The following is a 16,972-nucleotide window of genomic DNA, read 5'->3' on the forward strand; positions in this document are numbered from 1 at the left end:
GTGTGTGTGTGTGTGTGTGTGTGTGTGTGTGTGTGTGTGTGTGTGTGTGTGTGTGTGTGTGTGTGTGTGTTTGACTTACAGGTGAGAATTTTGAGCAGAGTCCATTGCGGAGAACCTTTAAATCCAAAGTTCTAGCACATTATCCAGACAATGTCGAGTGGAATCCATTTGACCAGGATGCAGTTGGCATGGTATGATCCCTCTATGTTATGTAACATATAAACCTCATCCTTTTAAGAATAATAGTACGGCTGAAATCAGTATCATAAAGTTAATATGGATGTTTTCACTTTGATATGGAAAATGTATGCAAAATCAAATAAAGTTAATGTTTAATTCACTGAAATGTGTTCCATTGTTCACATAACAATGAAACACTCATGTTAACACATAAAAGAAAAATATCGGGAAGTTATTTTGTCCAAATCCCTTTACAACCTCAAAATTGACATTTTTATCTGTTTGTGTAAAGAAAACAGTTTCGTGTTACATAAACGAGATACATCATGCTTAGGTTCTGATGCAGTCTTTTGTCCCTCTCTATCTTCTCTCTGTCTGTCCTCTCACAGCTCTGCATGCCAAAGGGTCTGTCGTTCAGGACACAGGTTGATTCCCGGGAGCCTCAGTTCCACTCCTTTATCATCACCAGAGAGGACGGCTCTCGAACCTATGGCTTTGCTCTCACTTTCTTCGAAGAGGTGACCAGTAAGCAGATCTGCAGTGCCATGCAGACTCTTTACCACATGCACAATGCAGAGCAGTACGACATCTTGCACACTCCCACCTCACCACAAGGACTCGAGGACCAGCGCCACCAACACTCCCAGCCTCGTCCCGTGCTCCACGCTGCGCCCGCCATCTCCCGTCTGCAGCGCTTCAACTCATATGACATCAGCCGTGATACGCTCTACGTGTCAAAGTGCATCTGCCTGATAACACCCATGGCCTTCGCTCAGGCCTGCAGGAAGGTGCTGCAGCAGCTTCACCAGGCTGTCACGTCCCCTCAGCCCCCACCTCTCCCGCTGGAGAGTTACATCTACAACATCCTGTACGAGGTGCCCCTGCCACCCTCCGGACGTTCCCTCAAGTTCTCAGGCGTCTACGGGCCTGTGGTGTGTCAGAGGCCGAGCACATCTGAGCTGCCACTCTTTGACTTTGCCATCAGTGAAATGTTTAATCTGCTGGGTGTGGAGAACGTTCTTCAGCTGTTCACCTGTGCCCTTCTCGAGATGCAGATACTGCTGTACTCACAGCGTAAGTACCTGGTCTGCTACTGTTGCACTCATTTGCTTTCATTTAACCTTTAGCATCCAGTCCCATTGGGATGCACTGATTACAAATATCCATTCATCTTGCTCACATTACAACCCTTTCAAAAACAAATAATAGTCAAGCTTGCATTGAAATCCTGTGTAGTACTGACACTGTTCATCTACACTATACATGTTTTCTAAATAGCTGGAAGTGTGGGAGTGGGAAAGGAAAAAAAAAAAGAAAATCGTGCATTTAACAGCTATTTTTTGAGAATCGTGAGGTCATGTGATCCTGTTAGTAGATGCAGTCCCAAGAGACATGCCAGTGTCATGACATGAGACTAGATATTGTCAGGGGACCTGGTTATTTCAGGCTGATGGAGCTTTAAGACCTTCTTCCCTCTTCATACATTTTAGGGGGATGGAAGAAAGGCTTAGGTTTCTATTTGCTCAAAAATACAGTTACATTATAGAAATGTAGTTTTATTATGTCATAAATATGATGTAAACTTTTGTCTGTTGTTGGGCTTTAGCTGTACAAACATAATGGAAAACCTAATGGATGGTCTTTGATAGGTTCTAATAATGCCAGGGGTATGCTCGGTCAGAACTAGTTTGTGTGATGTGCTGTCCAAGCATGTCAGAATCATGTCCATCAAATTAAGTGTTTGTTCTAAATGGCCGCTCTCAAAGGCAGAGTGAAAAGTCGGCCATCACTGAGATGGGGGAGATAAAATTTCACTACTGGTAGGTGTTCATAGTGTAGCGTTCAACTGTTTGCACGAATGGCAAATGGACTGCATTTACACTGTTGCCCATAAAGTTGGAATAAAATATATTTTACCTCTTCTCATGAAATGATTGTGACAATGTGACTTATTTTTGATAGATAAAGCATCTATCTTCTCAAAACTCTATTGATCAATTTCTTTCTTCTCAATGTGCTTACTGATGTGTATAAATAGGAATAAAAAAGAGGAATGGGTCTGAAAACAAAATTATTCCAACTTTATGGGCAACAGCGTATATAGCGCTTTTCTAGACTTTTTGACCACTCAAACATTCATCACATTCACCCATTCACACACACATTCATGGATGGCTGTTTGGAGTTGCAGTATCTTGCCCAAGGACACTTAGACATGCGGACCGGAGGAGTCAGGGATCAAACTACAAACCTTCTGATTAGTGGACGATCCACTCTACCTCCTGAGCTCTACCTCCCCCAAAAGTGAAAGAGCGAAAGAAAAAAGAGAGTTTGAGCGAAAAGCTCAATCCTTTGCTCCTTTCTCACCTCCACACAGCTGACCAATCATGGTGTGAAGTGGGGTGTGAATGTGGGACCGTCTGTTTCGCACAGTGACAGATAGAGTCAGACACAGCTCCCCCTCAAAAGAAAAGAAAAAAAAGCGTCACGTCAGAAAAGTGTGGGGGCGGGAGCTTTCTCAAGAAGTTCTGACAGAGTATACTGGCACCTTAAGAATAACACTGCAGATCCTTGATAAGCTTAGAAAAGTAGTAGTCCTTGAGAAACGTATTGATTCAGAAACAGTGTTTTCATACTCCTGGTATTCTTTTGATTTCCTGGGTGCTCTTTGAATACCTTGAGTTTCTTACTTAATTCACCAGGGCTTAATAGAAACACCATACATCAGTGTAGTCTTCAGTGGCAAAAATAAAATTGACTGCTGAAGTTTGGTTCATTTTCATGTCATGATAAATTTGACCAACATCACTTTCGTGGTCAGTTTCACCTAGAAAAAAAAAACTAGCTTTTTGGCCAAATTCAGGAATTTTAGGCTTTGAAATGTCTGGATGGTTGAACAAAAACCTCGACCTGAGGCTACGACACATTTGATATGCATGGCAGAACTATTATCCAGGAGATTACACAACCTGTTGCGTGTTTCCATTAAAGTGATGCAGTGAGAGTACCAGCCTGTGTAAATGTTAGACCCCTCACCCGTTATAGGCAGCTCCTACTGCCAGGGCTCACATCTAAGAATTTTTTTTCATGTGAGATTTGTTACATAGGTGCATCTTGTGTGCACATTTGAGATGCTGGGGTAAGCAGGCCATTTTTATTAGGTGTGACTTGTCTTGAGTGTGATTCATCCTTTACACAAAACATACCGCAAGCCTGTCAGTCAGTTACTTCATTTCATAGGAGCTTTTGATTTAAAAAAAAAAAATACAGAGAGCTCAGTCCCTGTTTGTGCTTATTCATTAATAGTAACTGTACAGCAAATATTCAACCCATAGTCCGTACCATCCTTTGCCGGGAAGAATAGGTCTTTAGAAAAGGTCGCATTCATCATTGTGTGTGTGTGTGTGTGTGTGTGTGTGTGTGTGTGTGTGTGCGTGTGCGTGCGCGCGCAAGTGCAAGGAGAAACAAGAAAATCATTTGAAGGTGCCATGTCTGGTATGGTGATTGGATCCATTACAATGGCAAGAGAAGGCAAATGGTTTACAAAACGCCAGGGGCCGGGGGGAGCAGCTCTTCAGGGGGAAAGCTGTGGTGTTGCTAGGCAACCCCAAGACAGGGAGGATGGCTGTGATGCAGGATGATTATTATTGGTTGGAAGTGACATCATGCCTTTTTTTTCCCCCCCATGAGGTTCATCACTGCAGAACGTGTGAAGGATGTTGTGTAGAGTTAAGCCCTGGCAATCCTCCACTGAGAAGAAATGAGGGATTGTTAGGAAAGCACACTCAAACACACACTGAGGAGAGGGGTGCTCTGCAAATAAGGAGACAACTCTGTGCTGTGTGCTAAAAATAGCACTGTAATTCATAACTCTGATTAAAAAGGAAAAGAAAAAAAGAAAAGGACAAAGACCTTGGCCAACGTCTTTTCCAAAAAGCCATGAAAAATATGATGTTGAAATGCTGTCTGTGACTCCCTTCCCTCACAAACAGGAAGCTCATCATGTGTCTCTCATGTGTCAACCACTGTGACATGCTACAGTTGAGCCATTATGTGTTATTATTCTTTCCTGGCCATTATTCTCTCTTTATGTGATTTGTGCATTTGAGAGACACAGGACAGATTAGGGGAGAGAGAGAGTGGGCTGTGAAGGACAGATCTGAACTGAGGATGTTGCGATTTTACATTTCAGCGACAGAGATTCAGATGTCATCTGAAATGTAGTTTAAAAGCACAGTTTTGGAGCTGGGCCTCAGCCAGCACAGTGTGTTTGGCTGTGGCCTTAAGATACAGGATCAAGCTTGTCTTTCAGCCACGCACAGACAATCACACTGTACTTCTTTATCTTAGTAATTCGTCCTTCATATTAACTTTTTGCATATTATGGAGTAGCATTGTCGTGTACCAGATTTACTTGAACTTCATCAGTTGTATCTTCATGATTCCAAAACCTGTTTTTTTGGAGTTTTTTTTCCTCTTTTCTTTTGTTTATTTATTTATTTATTTTTAACCGCTTCTCAACCACATATTATCAATGTCCATTTTGGTCAGAGGACTGTGTGTTTTATTTTTTCCTTTAGGCTGCAATACCAGTCAACTAAATTATGTAGTTTAGCCTAGAGCTGAAACACTTCAGCTCAGTCAATTAATCAACAACTATTTTAATAATCTATTAATTGTTTAATCTTTTATTAAGAAAAAAAAGACAAACATTCTCTGGTTCCAGCTTTTCGAGTGTGAGGATGTTCTGAGTTTTGCTTCATAGCATTTTACATTGTAAATCTTTGGGTTTTGGACTGTTGGTTGGACAAAATAAGAAAGCTGAAGATGTTGTCTTGAGCTCAGGGATTTTGTGATTAATCACTATTTTCTGACATTTTAAAGACCAAACAAATCTAGGATTAATGGAAATAACAGTCAGATAACCCAGTAATTAAGAAAATCATTACTTGCAGCCCCCATTTAGGCTACTAATTGTAACACTGATTAATAGCAAGACAAGTCAGAGTTGTTCTGACAACATATCTGGTGGAAGCAGACAGTCTTCATCTTTTCTGTTCGCTTCTGATCAAAGGAAAATTTTAATTGGTTAAAAGTATCCTCCAGTATCCTCAAGTAGTATCTCAAGTATCCTCCATTACCGCCGTGGTAGAAACTGAGGCTGTTTAAACGAGCACAGAACACAGTTTGTCAAACAAGCTGTTGGATCAGAATAGCACTGAGATGTCACATCTGTAGCAGTTTCACTTCTGTGTGTTCAGTGTATTTTTAGCCCGCTGGACTGCCTGCAGTTGCACTCAAGTTTGCTAACTGAATTGTTCAAGCATCAGCATCAAGTCCAAGCTGTAGCCAGTTCTCCGAGTGGACATTTTGAAAAATGTCCATGGTATGTGCTTGTGCATATAAGCATCACTACTTGACTCTACTGTGACTTGAATTAAAATAGTTTCTTGTTATGGTGACCTACTTTAAGAGCAGACGGGTGATGTTAGTATTCTTGTCCCCCGTCCTGGGAGAGGAAGCCTGCTAAGAGGGGGGGGGTGAGGGAGAGGCCCGGGCTGGGGTGAGAGTCTCTTCTCATGGACCAGCACATGACCAAATGAAGGAATGGTATTTATTTTGGCACCATAACAGGAGAGGCAGAGCTGCTGCTGAATGTACAGTAGGTGTCAACAGGCTAGAGCAGGAATGCAGATGAGGAAGACTGGACACATATTTGCATGTATAACAGTTGACTCAAGTGTGAAACCCTCAACATGAAGGAGTGTTGCTGTGTGGAGTCATGAAAAAGGAATTTAACATTAGCCACAGGACCAGCTGACTGTAGCCGTGTTCACAGTTCAGAGTCTGGATCCTCCAAGGAACACAGGCCACAAAGGTCCTTCAGAGGAACTCCTCCTCAAATGAGATGGTCGAGCTTCACAGACAGAAAACAGTTTCAAAAAGAGCTTATCGCCATTTCAGCATCCTCAAAATACAAGTGGTAAACAGGGGCAAGTTTAATTCTACCAGCTCACAGAACTTAAAGTTTTTTTTTTTGACATTTACAGTGGCTTTTCCCCAATATCAGAATACTCTTTTACAAAAAAAAAAAAATACCCTGCAAAAAATTATTCAGTGCTCAATGGATAATACTGTACTGAAGACTGCAAAGGAGACACCAGCTGTCTTGTCCCAATTCAAGCATTTTTTTGACCAAAGTTTTGGCTGCATTTTTTTAGTCTTTGACATGATACAGGCCGTGTCTCCCTGTTACTATGTGTCTGGTTTACAAATGTTCACAGGACCCACTCCCTAAATTTGGACAGAGCTTGCGTGTCAACACAGATAATTCCTTTAAGGTTTGTCATTGATCCAGAATAACAAGGATAACCAGCTAACATTGAGTTAACTCTGTAGCAGGGTTGGGTGTTTCCTTTTGTTGTGTCGTGTTAGTCCACTTCACAGTAGTTTCCACAGGATAAAGATTGTGGGCAGATTTCAGTCATATCGTTCTTACCAGCCAATCATTGATATTGTAGCAGGTGGTTTTTGTCAGCTGGGTAAAACCATACATCAGATAATGCCCTTGCAATAACAGACAGTCATGTTGCACAACTCTTGTGTCACATGCTGTTACTGACCCAAGTGTTTTGGAGGAATAAACAACATTTTTCAAGCAAATACCAGAACTTTTTAGGGAATAACACATGGGAAAAGAGTTTCACAACCAGTTTTTGTTTGAATGTGTCTCAGAAATGCACTTTGAGAGTTATTAAGATGTTATGAAAACTGTCCTGTCCATGAGCAGTAGAGCAGCAGATTTCTGCCCTGTGGGTTTCAGTGTGACTTTGAAAGTCTGAAATTATGAAAAGTCTTCACCTCTTGTTCAGTAAATGTTGAAAATAACACTTATCATTGAACAGGCGTGTAGTGATTTTGAGACCAGTAATCAGGAAAAAATGTTGGAAGACAAACAATCGCTCATAGTCATTACAATCACCAAGGCTTTAAAGTAATAATCAAGCCAGGAAATGAACCCTGAAATCTGCACTCTAGTGTATATACTGCTCGAACATATCTTTCACATGGTTACGGTCTTTGCTTCACCACCCTTCGTTGTGTGTGTGTGTGTGTTAACAGATTACCAGAGGCTGATGACAGTGGCAGAGAGCATCACGGCCTTAATGTTCCCCTTCCAGTGGCAGCATGTGTACGTTCCCATTCTGCCTGCCTCCCTCCTCCACTTCCTGGACGCTCCGGTGCCATATCTCATGGGCCTCCACTCCAATGGACAGGATGACCGCACCAAACTAGAGCTACCACAGGAGGTATAAACACACCGTAGTGTCTCACTGCACTGAATTTAAACCTTCTTTTTTTGGTTTATTTGATGTTGCAAAGAAATGTACTCTCAGCATAGCGTACCAGGTTCATTTGTCAGTCATCAGTTGGCTCAACAGAAGGAACAAGTCTTTCAATACTTATTTTATACACAGACAGGCATGTATAAAGTAAAATGTCAGACTCATCAGGTAAATCATGACGTTTAGTCAAATCTAAAGGAATATAAAAATAGGCTTTGTTGACATTGTAATATTAGGACTTGTTAGTGTTGTAGGACTAGTAGCAGCGGTAATGTTTAGTGTTCAACCTGTTTTTTTGTGCATTACTTGCTTTGTTTATGACACTTAATCATCTTGTCCCTTGTGTTCTTTCAGGCTAACTTGTGTTTTGTGGACATCGATAACCACTTCATCGAGCTGCCAGAGGAGCTGCCCCAGTTTCCCAACAAGCTAGAGTTCATCCAGGAGATCTCAGAGGTGCTCATGTCCTTCGGTGTGTCCCCAGAGGGAAATATTCCCTCCAGCGAAAGCCAGGCCAAGTACCGGGGCTTCCGATCTGTTGATATGGTCTCTGACAAGCGCAACGGCAACCTGGCCTCACCCCTCAACTCCTACCTGCTGAGAGAGAACGAAACTATCGCCAGACTGCAGGCCCTGGTCAAGAGGACAGGTGTCAGCCTGGAGAAGGTGAGAAGTGATGTAATCTCATAAATTAAAAATGGGCTGCATAAATAATCATGCATCATAAATTGGTCCAGATATTGTCCCCAGGTCTGACTTTGAACAAAAGTGAAATAGTGACCGTAGACACTAAACGTGCAATATAACAATGATGGAAAGACCAATAGTTTAAATAGTAACTGTGATCTCAATTTAATTTTCGAGAATTAGAATTTGTAAGGCATGATCAAGACAGTAAAAAAATGTGATTAAATATGGTTGTGCCTAGAACACAATCTTAAAACACATTTTGAAATTATACTTAAACAATACGTTGAGTTTCGGTAATTAATGCATTCAATGTAAAACTAGCCTTGTAAATGTAGTTTTCAAATCCTTATGTTCAGCTGCTTCATTTTTTATTTCAACTATTGTGGGGGCATTGTTTAAAAAAAAAAAAAAAAAAACTTTCTCTGTAAATCACATTTTCATCTCAAATGAATGTCTAGTCATATACGTGCAACTATGATATAGGGGGCCAATAGTAGGAAAAGGGATGTGACGATGATCAATAATAGTACATGAACTGACAAAATGCCAAGGTGTAATGCATTGTTACCTTATTACAATTATTACTGCAGTACAGGACAGTAAACAAAAGGGGGGGCCCTTCTGTCACATACTGGACTGGATAAATGCTTTGTCAGCACAGACAGAAAAGGAAAAAACACATTGTATAACACGTTGTTATAAACACAAGTTGTTTATATTTTATGTTTTTCATTTTAAAAATACTTTAAAATTGGAAACAAATGTGTTAGCTTGTTTTTAATTGTTTTGATATCATTTAATTATGGATACTGATAGTATTTTTTGTCAAAATAATCACTGTCCTCACATCAGTGTTGTGTTACAGTGCTCCTCACCCTAGTGTGGAGTCTTGAAGGTGTTTTACTGTTCATCCAAGAGACTTCATCACTTCAAAACATCAACTCCAGTTGCCTTTAAAATGCTGCTGGTCGATATCTCACAGGCTAGATGACAGAAACCCTTTATAAACACTGACATCAACGGGTGTAGCTGGCATCTGTACAGTCTCATTTCCATTTGGCTTGAGTATCTTACAAACAGTAGAAAGTAGTATGATGAAATACTCGCTCCGATAGATGGATGAATCGGCTGCTAATCAGAGAAAGTCTTCGTATGTTCAGCCTAATCAGCTTATGAACTTGTGCCAGCATTAGTTCTCCATGAATGGATTAGCTAATTGTCCGTGTGTAGTTTTCCCACTACGAGGTCAGTCCTCATTTGTAACTGTTGTTATTTAAGCCCACTGCTGAGTTTGATTCAAGGGAACAAGTCGGTGATTAAACAGATTCTTGGTTCATGTCATTGCATTGCGACTTTGTTTTTTGCGTACGCACACTGGTAGGCCTGCTCTGTGCGTCTTCTGACATTCTTAAAAAAATAAAAAGAGATTTTGTTTCAGTTTGATTTGGGCCATAAATCAAAACAGATGTCCTTGACTTCCTTTTCCATTACCCCGCTGCTTCATCAGCAGCCTGTGATAAAAGGAAAGATAAGATAACATGAAAAATACACTCTGTTCTGCTTCTTTTCTTCGTCTCACTTCTTCCTCACACTCTCTTTCCCCTTTTGTCTATCCTGTCTTTATTTTTATTTTTATTGTTTTGTGTATGTGTGTGTGTGTGTGCATTAATGAATGCTCGTGCACATCAGCTGGAGGTGAGAGAGGATGCCAGCAGCAATAAAGACGTGCGGGTTCAGTGTGATGAGGACGAGCTGAAGATGCACCAGCTTAACATCCAAGTACGCGAGGTCTTCGCCAACCGATTCACCCAGATGTTCGCAGACTATGAGGTGTTTGTCATCCAGCCAAGCCAGGACAAAGAGTCCTGGTTCACTAATAGAGACCAGATGCAGAACTTTGACAAGGTAAAGTCCAAGAAATAGTTTGTTTATAGTATAGTATAGTGAAGGGTGTTATTTTTCCACAATTTATGACATTGGATATCCCTCTTTAAATTTGTGTGTGCAGGCCTCCTTCCTGTCTGACCAGCCAGAGCCCTACCTGCCCTTCCTGTCACGTTTCTTGGAGACACAGATGTTTGCCTCCTTCATTGATAGTAAGATCCTCTGTCACGATGATGAGGAGAAGGAGCACACGTTGAGGGTGTTTGACGCCCGCGTGGATAAGATTCGCATGCTGAACGTCCGCACGCCCACACTTCGCACCTCGATGTACCAGAAATGCACAAACATCGAAGAAGCAGGTAAGGGTAAAAGATCAGTCCTGGAAAGCTTTGTGGATTTCATCAGAGTAAAAAAAAAAAGGCTTTGCAAAACACCAAAAATTGTACTCAAATTTATCAGAAAACCTCAGCTCTTAAGACCTGTCCTTCTCTTGGGATAAACACCTGTCATGAGGACAGCTCTGTGATTGGTTTGCAGTGAAAATGAATAGCTTCACCATAGTATATTAGCTAGACAGTAAAATGGACCTCTGTAATGTTGTATTATGACCCTGTGCAAAGCCAAGACATTTGCAATTTAAAGTTTTGTGAATGTAATTAAAGAAGACCTCAAAAGTCCTATAAAACTCCCTTTTATTTGAAATCCAAATGAGTGTCACCATAAATTCATTTAAAGGTGTGATCTTCTTGACAGACTTGGAGCGTGGCTCTCTTTACTTTACTGACTGATAATTGCTGTCTTGTTTGCAGACAACCTGATTAAAAAAAAGCAATATGAGAAAGCTGATTATGTCGCTCCTGGACCTCAGGCCGTTGGGCTCGAGAACAAGACTCACCCTCGTAATATTTGCTCTCGTTACCTCAGTGGCAGCTCTCTTAACGTGTGTGCAGTGCATTATGTGAGGTGTAATCACAGAGGATGGATGGGCTTCCTTTAAGCTTATCTGCATAATAATTATTCACATTAACTCAGAACACACTACAGCAGTGTTTCATACAGAAAACCTTTTTGCTAAATTTGTTTTGTTTACTTATCATTAAATCATAAATGCCAGATTCCTCTGTGAGACCCTTTATGCATTGCATACATATCAGTTTTTACTAAGCGTGGTTAACAATTAAATGCACTGTAACTTATCCTAACAGTGGTGATCTCATAATCAGCAGCACGGAGGTGAATTGATGATAATGAACATTTTTCAGGGAATTAAATCTTTGTACCTGTGAATCGCAGTTTGAGACTGGGCTGTACTTTTCCACCATTTCCATGCTACATCTTTACATCTTCTGTATGTCTCACTATGTCTTTTTTTTTTGTCCTGACATGGACTTTATGACGTAATCTGTTTAAGATCTGCTGGTCTATGGTATTACTTTGTACTCATCCATGTGTGGGTGTGTTGTAATCAGGCATCAGAAAAACACTGTCTATAGCTGCATTCATGGATGACTCTGAACTGCTTCCTTTAAAGAAAAAGAACATCTATTCTGGGCCTTTGTTCTGTCACTTCTTTTGGGTCTGTGGGTGTTTTAGAGAAAATGTTTTTTTTCTGTTTTAACTTGTTCTCTTTCTTCTGTTGTCAATCAGTTATCAAATGAGAAATTTAAGGTTCTTAGTCATGGTTATGCTGGTTTCCCAACACAATTGGCCATAGAATTCTTAGTCAGATTCAAATCATAGCTTTATATATTATTTATCTCTTTTTATTTATCATCTATTTGTATAAATGGCAAGGATATTTCTTTTTGTGATGGTTATGAAATTCTTTGACATGCGAACAAGATACAGTCGAATGTGGGTGCAGAATTTGGCTCCCTAATATTCGTCCTTAAGATTTGTCCCTTTCCAATCCTAAATGATTCGGCTGTTGAAGTATTAGCTTTGACAACGTGCAGAATTCATGACCTGATGATCTCATGAATTTTAGTTTATTTAAATTTTGCCCAAACTCAAACATGTTGTTGTGCCACAGACACTTTATCAGTTACGTCTTGAACAAAATAAAAATGACAAATTCATCCTGTAATCTCACCGCCGACTTCTGCACCTCTCCCACATCTCCTCCTCAGAGAAAGCCATTGAGATGAGAGTGTCAAAGATCGACCACACCGCCCTCCACCCACACCTGCTGGACATGAAGATCGGTCAGGGACGCTACGAGCAAGGCTTCTTTCCCCGACTGCAGTCCGATGTGCTCTCCACTGGGCCCACCAGCAACAAGTGAATATTTCACATTATTGTCACATCAAAATGTGTACTGTGATGTATTTTTATTTGAAGCAAATCTTCAGGGCATTTACTGAATCTGATCATTGATTTTGTGTTACAGATGGGCCAAGAGGAGTGCTCCTGCCCAGTGGAGGAGGAGGGATCGACAGAAGCAACACGCTGAGCACCTTTATTTAGACAATGACCAGAGAGAGGTGAGAGGTCCCCACAGTGTTTGCTTTTCTCAGCTCATATTCAAACAGATTGACTGCCTGAGCTTTGTTGTCTTCGTTCACTTTTGCATGAAGCGTTCTCTGTTTGCTTTATTTTGACTTTGCTCTTACCCCCTTCTCCTCACACTTTTTGGTCACTGTCTCTTTTTGTCTTTCTCCGCCTCCCTTGCACTCATGTTCACACACTCTCAGCATGTAGAGTGTTTGTTTCCGGAGCTGCAGCTCCTGCTGTTTCTTGACTACTACTGGCTCTCACAGTCCTTCAAGCCCTGTCTAAAGTCGGTGACAGTGGACGTGGTATGTGTTGGTAGTCCGCAGACCACATGACCTGTCCTCATGTGGTCTTTATCTCCCTCTGCTTCCTACTCCACCTGCAGCTGAGCTTTCTTTGATAATCCATGTCGCTTTCTAGGTCATGTCGTGTGGGGTTATGAGAGGTGAAACTCATAAACATGAAATGATTCAAGCAAAGTTTATAGAAAGTACAATTTATTTTAGATGTTAGCTAATTTCTATTTACTTTTTTACGTTTTTGATTTCAGTTAGTATATTGCACCTTTTGGGCTACTAGTTTATGTGCTTTAAAATGGAAAACAAATGTGTTTGTGAAAGCAAAGAAAATGTCCAGCTCTTGTAGCTGCCACCTGAAGCTCTTAATATTTGCTCTACTTGTATTATTAGTTAGGTTATTTATTTTAATAATTTCATTTTCATGAGTTTCACTTCTCATATGGGGAATTGGTTCAATATCTGAAGACTCAAGTCTGGCAGAATTATCACAGCTTCAGCTTAGTGTATACTAAAAGAAATGTAACCGTCTGTGTAAACCTACATATATTGAATATTTGAGTCTATATAGTGAACACTAGCTGGACCTTGTAATAATTGAATAATTAAAAGGTAGAACACCCCGTCATCAGACAGTCTCCTTTACCTTTTACTGTAGAACAAACTGCGATTAAACACAGCTATTCTGTTATTCCCTCTATCTCCAGTCCAGAGTGAGACCAGCTTTGTGGTTAGACAAGTGTTTGTCATAAATGTTGTAGTAACCTTCACTAGTGACATGAGCCCACCAATTTGCTGAGCTGATCTCTCTGACAGTTTTTTGGCTTACCTGACTGACTGCACTCTTTGTGTCTTTTATCAGAAATACATCCAGGAAGCCAGAAACCTGGGCACGACCATCAGACAGCCCAAACTGTCCAACCTGTCGCCTTCTGTCATCGCTCAAACTAACTGGAAATTTGTTGAAGGATTGCTGAAGGAGTGCAGGAACAAGGTATTAACAAGCATTAACAGTGTTTTATGCACAGAATGAGATCTGCAGTGGAATAAAGTAACAGGGAATCAATATCTGTCTTGGCAGGAAAAGGTATCCTTTAAAACAAATTCAGTGCTTGGTTAATGACAGTGAGCAGATAGCTGAAATGAATAATATGGGAAAATATTGGAACACCAAATTAAGGCTTTGTGTTGATGAGTCTTGTGTTTGTAAGTTATTTTCCTACTGCACAGAAATGAATATCAGAACATGGCTTGTCTGAAGTTACCTAAAATAGCACAAAATAAAAATACAGTATTATTATCTTGATTGTTTGTCACCAGAGTTTCAGGTAACAACAATATGTGTGTTAATCTGTTTGTTTTTCTGCAGACAAAGCGTATGCTGGTAGAAAAGATGGGTCGGGAGGCTGTGGAGCTGGGTCACGGAGAGGTCAGCATCACCGGTGTTGAGGAGAACACTCTGATTGCGAGCCTCTGTGACCTGCTGGAGAGGATCTGGAGCCACGGCCTGCAGGTTAAACAGGTCAGGAAAAAACAAATCTCTGCAGATTGATCCTCCACAGCTGGCGGCCATGAAGTGTTCTCAGAACACATAATGACACTACAGTATGTTTTCTCTTTCAGGGTAAATCTGCCTTGTGGTCCCACCTTCTGCACTACCAGGAGAGCAAAGAGAAGAAGAGTGCAACTCCTGGTGGTTTGGGACCTCCAGGTAATGGCTGAAATTAGTTCACTTCATGAGAAAAATTAATTAATTAATTAGTGACTCTTGTTGAAGTTACACTTTGCCTAACATCCTTTTTTTCTTCACACCAGGTTTCATTCATGACACCGAGAGACGCAAATCTGATGGAGGTGGATCAGCCATGCCGCCTCTTAAAGTCTCCCTGATCCAGGACATGAGGTGAGAGAAAACTGGAGCTTGTTTAAATGTGAACTACTGTGCATCTCAATTAAGGGATGAAGGAACAATGTCTCTTAATTTCACCCATTGTACCAATAGACGCTTAAAAAAAAATTTACCAGCTGTTGGAAACTATCAGAAGATGGTCAGTTAGGCTAAGACTGCCCCCCTGTGGTGGACTGTCAGACAATATCTATTTAGAGATTACTGAGTTCCCATGATTATCGAATGTCTGCGTAGAGTCTACAGATCCCCAAATGGATCCTAAAAGGATTTTCAGGAGATCAAAACAACCAATGATTGATTTTTACTATGACTAAGAGTATCTCAATTAAATAATTTAAAACACTGGCTGTTATAAACATAGGTTTCATTCTTACTACTTGTCTCCCCACAAACAGAGATTCAATTAAAACAACCAATAACATAAATTTTCCTTTACACAAAATGTGAATGGATTGGGGTGTTTTTGGCTTAATGTGTATCTATTTGGGCTTGAGCACCTTTTTCTCTGATAAACAAGGGCATCTCCAGAGCCTTTAGTGTATTGATAAATGAATAAAATGGATTAAAAGCATGATGAATCACAGTTTATTACTTACTTTACTGTGAAGAATGAAGTCTCAGGTTTGCAAGATTCATTCTGCTCCACAGACTAATCAACTCTTAAGGCTGCAACTAATGATTATTTGCAATATCACTTTTTTTTTTTTTTTTTTTACTTTTCAATAATTGTTCATTGATAAAATGTCAGTAGGGAAAATGATAAATGCCCATCAGTTTTATATAAAAGCCCAGACACATTGACACAACCTCACACACATGCATGTCTGCGAAATACAACTGTAAGCCTTATAATAAAACTGAGAGTGACTTAAAAGAAGATGCAGATTTTTCGGCAGATCATTTCATAATAGTGGCGCAGTTATAGACAAAGCTCTTCCCCTTTTTATAGTTTGTTATGGGACAATTTTTGCATTTATTGGAGAGTAGATAGTGAGATATGTGGCTGGAAGTGAGGGAAAAGACAGAGGGGGTGAATTGCAACAGACGGCCAGGCATAAACTGGGGACGCTGCAATTACACAACCACTGTCCCGGACCCCAGGGGCCTACTTGGTGCCCCAATTTTTTCAATAATTACCTTATTCTATTTATATCCATAAAACATTAAGCCATTCAATGGCCCTAAAGGTTCCTGTGGTGCATGTGGATGCTTTAACACTTGTGCGTTTGTGTGTGATGGCAGCCATCTCTGTTGTCATATTATCTACCGAACCCATCCAGAGTTGAGATGTCGGGGCTTGTGTTGTGTGAAGGCGGCGCAGAGTGAGTCTGTGTAACAGCACGTTACTTCCAGCCTAATTACCAGACCCCCTGCCAGTCTGCCTGAGAAGAGAGGAGGGGTCAACTCAGGGCACAAACACTCTACTCTACTGATAGTCAGACCCTCCTCCACATTCACGTAAACATCCGATGCCATGAACGTTAACAGAAGGAACTACCGCCATCCCTTAATGAATTTCAATAATTGATGATATTGTCTCATCAGGCAGTAAATATTTTTACTAAAAATCTGAGATTAATATTACAAGTTCTTACATTTTAATTCTTATTAGAGATGATGACTTCATATCTGTGTTACCCAGTGTTTTGTAGATAAGGGGTAACAGTAATAGGGCATATAGTAGATGTTTTCCTCTGTTGCCATGGAGATAAGGGGCAGAGGAAACTGGGTTACATGGTGTAAGTGAGGGTAGAGGGTGGAGACAGGGAGGGGGTTGGAAGGTGGAGGAGGAGACACGAAGAGCTCTTAGCAGACAAGCTTATGGCACAGGTGGAGTGGAAGGGAATGTGTCTGGACATCAGAGGCATGATAGTAGCTTGGAGCGATGGCATGGGACCCACTCGCACACTCAGGGAGTCTGAGAGGCAGACTGAGATACATCTCTTTGGTTGTAACAGTGATTCGGGCTGAATGATGCTGGAGAACAGAGTCACGAAAATGTTAAGGACTTAGGAAATACTAACACAGACCGGGTCATTTTTGTAGTGTACGTGTAGGGAAGGTGTGCTTTACTGCTCAAGATGTCTCAATTAACTTTTGGGAAATAAAACAAGTATATCCCAACTGACACAAATGCCGTACGTTTGTGTTATACTAGCACAGTATAAGTAATT

General features: G+C 40.7%; 1 protein-coding gene across 2 annotated transcripts in view; it reads left to right on the forward strand.

Moving 5' to 3' along the window:
- The window catches only part of dennd5a (DENN/MADD domain containing 5A), a 33,909-nt gene that overhangs the window by 10,001 nt on the left and 6,936 nt on the right, over positions 1-16,972 (forward strand). The window contains exons 3-15 of one of the 2 annotated variants that reach the window (XM_041052811.1): positions 82-191; positions 570-1,254; positions 7,303-7,490; positions 7,881-8,192; positions 9,906-10,121; positions 10,225-10,459; positions 10,910-10,999; positions 12,230-12,380; positions 12,490-12,583; positions 13,752-13,883; positions 14,259-14,411; positions 14,513-14,600; positions 14,705-14,792. In XM_041052811.1, coding sequence (XP_040908745.1) covers positions 82-191; positions 570-1,254; positions 7,303-7,490; positions 7,881-8,192; positions 9,906-10,121; positions 10,225-10,459; positions 10,910-10,999; positions 12,230-12,380; positions 12,490-12,583; positions 13,752-13,883; positions 14,259-14,411; positions 14,513-14,600; positions 14,705-14,792 — 2,542 coding nt within the window. The remainder of the gene's footprint in view (positions 1-81; positions 192-569; positions 1,255-7,302; positions 7,491-7,880; positions 8,193-9,905; positions 10,122-10,224; positions 10,460-10,909; positions 11,000-12,229; positions 12,381-12,489; positions 12,584-13,751; positions 13,884-14,258; positions 14,412-14,512; positions 14,601-14,704; positions 14,793-16,972) is intronic. The other variant, XM_041052894.1, reaches the window with a different exon arrangement.

This window comes from Toxotes jaculatrix, chromosome 1 (genome assembly GCF_017976425.1).
Source record: "Toxotes jaculatrix isolate fToxJac2 chromosome 1, fToxJac2.pri, whole genome shotgun sequence".
NCBI classification, from domain to species: Eukaryota; Metazoa; Chordata; class Actinopteri; family Toxotidae; genus Toxotes; species Toxotes jaculatrix.